A 5,000-nucleotide genomic window follows, 5' to 3' on the forward strand; every position below is an offset into this window, starting at 1 on the left:
ATGGGAGCATTCTTTTTTCTTCTTTTTTGTTTTCTGTTATAAACCAAACAAAAAGCCCTTTTCTATACTGGTCACTTGTACAGGGAAGTCTAGCTAAGTTGACATTAACTCTTCAATATCATGCAGCTGCATTAACGGTAGACTGATCCCTGTGTGGTGGTCAATGTTGATATTGTGGTGGGCCGCCACAAATAAGTCAATGTATGGGAAACACTGCCCTCTGTTGAAATAGTCACTGTGTTCAAAGGAATGTAATGAATGTATTAATTTAACCTTCATATTGTGTTAAGTTGCTCCGCTCAGAGATTTGAATGACAATGAGACAGAGTAGCAAACTCTGTGTGTGTGTGTGTGTGTGTGTGCGCCCTCTGGTGGCTTGGAGGTCCCTGGTCCCACAGGGCTGCAACCCCGGGGCCAGTTTGAGTGCTCCCTGGGTTTGTGCTGTGCAGTGTTTCCCACAGAATTTAATTCTATTTGTGGTGGTAGGTTAGCAGAATTAACTTGAATGCAACAGTTTTTAACAAATTAGTGCAGCGTGGTTATGATGCTAACCAGATTTCAGTACAATTTAGTACAACCTGGAAAAATCATTGTATGCTGGCACACACATAAATGTGTGTGTGTGTGTGTGTGTTTGTGTTAGTGTAGGGTGCATGAATGCAGCGATGCTGTTAGAAACAGTGGGCACCATGTCAAATGGGTGAGGCTGGTGTTCCGTAAATGTTTAGCAGTAACTTACACACACACACACACACACACACACACACACACAGACATATGCACATGGGCCAAGTACTGTTCATTGAGTAAAAGTAAATAACTATGCAACCATAAAAAAACATGTTTTCATGTGCAATAACAAACATCAAATTCTTGATCCATTCACTAGAGGGCGCCAAGTTCACACTGATGGTGAGATTGAAATAGTGAAGAAGTGTGACTAGGCAGCGAGCAGAACTCCACGTATAAGTCTTCTCCACACGATTCGATGAAGAAGCTCCTCTTGCCTTTGACCACAGTAATATTGAGTGTGTGTATCATCTTATAATAAACGAGTCCCTTTCATAACTCCTTTGGCTAAATAAATACTGTTGGACTATTAGAGATCGATATGCCTGTATGAACCCCTGACCGACAGGTACACTTAGTCGAACTACCCTGGAGAGTCTGGAAGCTTCTCTCTCTGCTGTCTCGCCGAGATAGTTCACATACCTGCATTCTTTCATTCTTTCCGTCAGGAAGATTTCCTTGAGTTGAGCCATAATTTCTTCATCCATCTTGTCTGTCTGGAGGTGGAGTTTACTTCTGATACTTGGCATTTTTTACCTGAGTTGACCCGCACGGCAGTCATAATGTTCATAAATGTATTCATAAAGTTTATACGCTTATACGTGTTGTTATTCACTGATGTGTTGGAGTGAGGGTGTGTGTGTGTGTGTGTGTGTGTGTGTGTGTGTGTGTGTGTGTGTGTGTGTGTGTGTGTGTGTGTGTGTGTGTGTGTGTGTGAGTGAGTGAGAGTAAAGGTAGGTGAGAGAGTAGGCAAGAGAGAGAAGGTGAGTGAGGAAGTGAACTCAAGCATCACAAGCATCTTTAGAATTTGTCCTGGTCAGGCACTGACATAGGCACTGACATAGGCACTGACATAGGTACTAGCCTCCACTCTGAACAGGTGCTTCACAGCATGCCCTCCTCCTCCCTGCTGTGATATTCCACCTGGCTGCCATGGTGGTGAACAGGTCCTTAAGATCAGCGTGTTCTAGACAAGGCCATTTAGCACTAATAAAACCCACAGTGAAGGACTCTGGGCTAAATGAAGGGGGATTTCTTGCAGACCCTATTTGTCTTTCTTTCTCTCTCTCTCTCTCTCACTTTCTTTTTCTCTCTTTCTCTTTCTTTGCCTTTCTCTCTTTTTCTCTCTCTTTCTTTCTCTTTCTCTCTCCCTCTGTCTCCAGCTCGTAGTACCTGATTGTGTGTTTGTCCTGACACAACCCCACTCACACCCCCTCCAGGGTGGCCTATCTGTCAGGAGCAGATTGTCAGTGGAGGGTGTGTGTGTGTGTGTGTGTGTGTGTGTGTGTGTGTGTGTGTGTGTGTGTGTGTGTGTGTGTGTGTGTGTGTGTGTGTGAGTGTGTGTGTGTGTGTGTGTGCTCGTGCGTGCTCGCCTGTGTATATCTTTGTCATCTGAACAGAATCACTGAGTGTGAGTGCCCCCTAGTGGTCATGGGGGGAATTGCCTCCTTCCCTTGTGTGACTAGTGCAGTCCATTCACTGCTAGCCAGAGTCCACTGCCTAACTGACCTGTCCTGTCTAACTAAAGGAGAATACTTCACCACACACCAGGGTCAGGCCTGACATATAACCTGGGATGACTGTTAAACTGGTGGCACTCAAGGCTACTCTTTGGGCAATGGTGCTGGACAGTTAGAGTTGTTGTTCTGGCACCTTCTCATTAAATTGGCCATTATTTGTTTTCTGGAGAACTTTAGGTCATCAAAAGGCAAATGTTCTTGATCACCCAATCAGAGCACATGAAACCAGTTATGTGGTTGCCTAGCCACATTGTTCAGAAAGTTACCCCATGTATCATCACCTTGATGTGTGTGTGTGTGTGTGTGTGTGTGTGTGTGTGTGTGTTTTTATGTTGGTTTGAGTGTGTTTGTGTGCAAGCTTATTAGTGTGACTGAGAGAGTTGGTTTTGGGTGAGAGTGAGAAGTGTAGTGTGTGTGTGTGTGTGTGTGTGTGTGTGTTTGTGTGTATTTGAGTCAGAGTGAGTGAGTGAGAGTGTGTGTGTGTGATGCTGATCACGGTTACCTCCCTCTGTTTGGATGCTGACGGATGTTTGTCGTCTCATGCGGTGTTCTGTGCCCTCTGTAGGCTATGGTTGTTTTAACCCAGCGTGAACTCTGTGTGTGTGTGTGTGTGTGTGTGTGTGTGTGTGTGTGTGTGTGTGTTTGTGTGTGCTTTAAGACACTGAGCAAAACCGAACTGAATAATTCACACAGTCACTAAAACAATGTTCCTCCTTCTCCCACTGTCAGGTCAAGGAAGATGATTTGGGAACTGACAAAGTGTGTGTGTGTGTGTGTGTGTGTGTGTGTGTTTTCGGTGTTCATTAGTGTATAATTCTGAGTGTGTGTTTGTGTGTGTGTGTATGAAGGGAAGAGACGACTCTCTGTGTGTGAGAAAGAGAGTGAGAGACCTTCCGTGTTTGTGTATGTGTCTGTGTATATATAAAAGACTTTCGCTGTGTGTGTATGTGTAGTGTGTGTGTGTGTGTGTTTGTGTGTGTGTGTAAGCCTTTCTGTGTGTGTGTGTGTGTGTGCGCATGTGAGCGAGTGCAGAGTTGATGTGGCCAGAGGCTCTTAGTCTTACATGGAAAGTGTTCTTCCTTTCGCGTGGCTAAAGCACCGAACACGGCACCACATCAGCCGAAGCAAAACACTCCGACACGAGATGAACTCTGAGCAGCAGAACGCTGGCGATGAGCCACAGCACACCTCCCAGCCTGTCATCTGAGCGCCATGTGCTAAATGTGTGTTAGGATGTTATGAATTAAACACACTTTAGCATGTATGCTGCTACCACTAATGTATTCAGATGAGGGGCGGGGGGGGGAGGTGCATGATGGAGATATGAGATGTGGGATGAACGTAGTGATTGCTACGGATGGTACTTTAGAAATAAATCATTGCACACACACATACACATAATCGAGTCGTCTCCTGTCGTGTCTAAGTGTGTAAGAGGCCCACCATGGTCACACACAGGTTTTTACATGGATGTAATTAAAGTACGAAGAATGACTGTGTCTGTGTGTGTGTGTGTGTGCATGCGTGTGTGCGTGTGTGCTTGCCAGACCTTTGTCATGAGCCTGTTGTTACATCCATGTCTAAGCACCAGGAAAGTCCCAGCTGGAGAGATAGAGCAGCTGTGTGGTGTTCCAGCTCACTCAGACACTGTGGAACTCGTAACTCGTAATTAAGCAAACAACTTGGAGAGAGACTTGTCAGAACCATGAGATGTGGCAGCCATTACGATTTAATTCCCTGTATGGAACTTAGAAGGTTAATGTCTCCCTCTCTCTCTTTCTTTCTTTCTTTCTTTCTTTCTTTCTTTCTTTCTTTCTTTTTTTCTTTCTTTCACTCTCTCTCTCTCTCTGTCTCTCTCAGGTCCACCATTGAAGAGGCCTATGGCAGATCCATGACCAAACTGGCCAAGTCTGCAAGCAACTTCTCCCAGCTAGGGTGAGCAAATCCGTCTTCTTGTGGGTTTGTTTTCTAAATGTTTTCACATCATTTAGTATTATGTGTGCGCGTGCGCGTGTGTGGTTGTGTGTGTGCTAGTACTTAACGTGATAGAAATTAGTTCTTGGATGTAATGTCATGACCGGGCTACAATTACTGATTTTGTGTGTGTGTGTGTGTGTGTGTGTGTGTGTGTGTGACAGGACATTCGCCCCCGTGTGGGAGTTGTTTAAGAGCTCGACGGAGAAACTGGCCGGGTGTCACCTGGAGCTGGTGCGGAAGCTTCAGGAACTCATGAAGGAAGTGCAGAAATATGTAGACGACCAGGCCAAAGCACACAAGAAGGTACAAATACCAGCTACCAACACACACACACACACACACACACACACACACACACAAAGACAAAGTTAGCTTTAAAATGTTGAGTGTCAAAGAAAAATAAGAGGAACAATGATCAAGACAAATCAGATCATTGCTTGAGCTTGATATTGGCTTAGTTGGCTGTCATTTGCCAAAGCAACTGACAATCAGGAGTAGAGGTGAAACCTGATTGGACCTATTGATGCAAAATTAGGAAAGAGGCGGGAGAACAGTGAGGGAGCAGACGAACCCTAACCTGAAGCCCTAGTCTCGTACCCTAATCTTTAAACCTAACCCTAACCTCGAACCCTAACCCCAACCCCTACCCCTAACCCTTACCCACCAACCCTAACCTCAAACCCTAACCCTTACCCCTACCCCTACCCCTACCCC

At 45.3% G+C, this 5,000-nt stretch overlaps 1 protein-coding gene across 3 annotated transcripts in view; it reads left to right on the plus strand.

Annotated features, from left to right (window-relative positions):
• The window catches only part of fcho2 (FCH and mu domain containing endocytic adaptor 2), a 66,129-nt gene that overhangs the window by 15,646 nt on the left and 45,483 nt on the right, over positions 1–5,000 (plus strand). For all 3 annotated transcript variants that reach the window (XM_076284056.1, XM_076284058.1, XM_076284057.1), the window contains exons 3-4: positions 4,170–4,244; positions 4,448–4,589. In XM_076284056.1, coding sequence (XP_076140171.1) covers positions 4,170–4,244; positions 4,448–4,589 — 217 coding nt within the window. The remainder of the gene's footprint in view (positions 1–4,169; positions 4,245–4,447; positions 4,590–5,000) is intronic.

The sequence above is a fragment of the Alosa pseudoharengus genome, unplaced genomic scaffold, assembly GCF_046254945.1.
Source record: "Alosa pseudoharengus isolate Yale_2024_CS ecotype anadromous, Long Island Sound unplaced genomic scaffold, YU_APseudo_1.1 YU_APseudo_1.1_scf_14, whole genome shotgun sequence".
NCBI lineage: Eukaryota > Metazoa > Chordata > Actinopteri > Clupeiformes > Clupeidae > Alosa > Alosa pseudoharengus.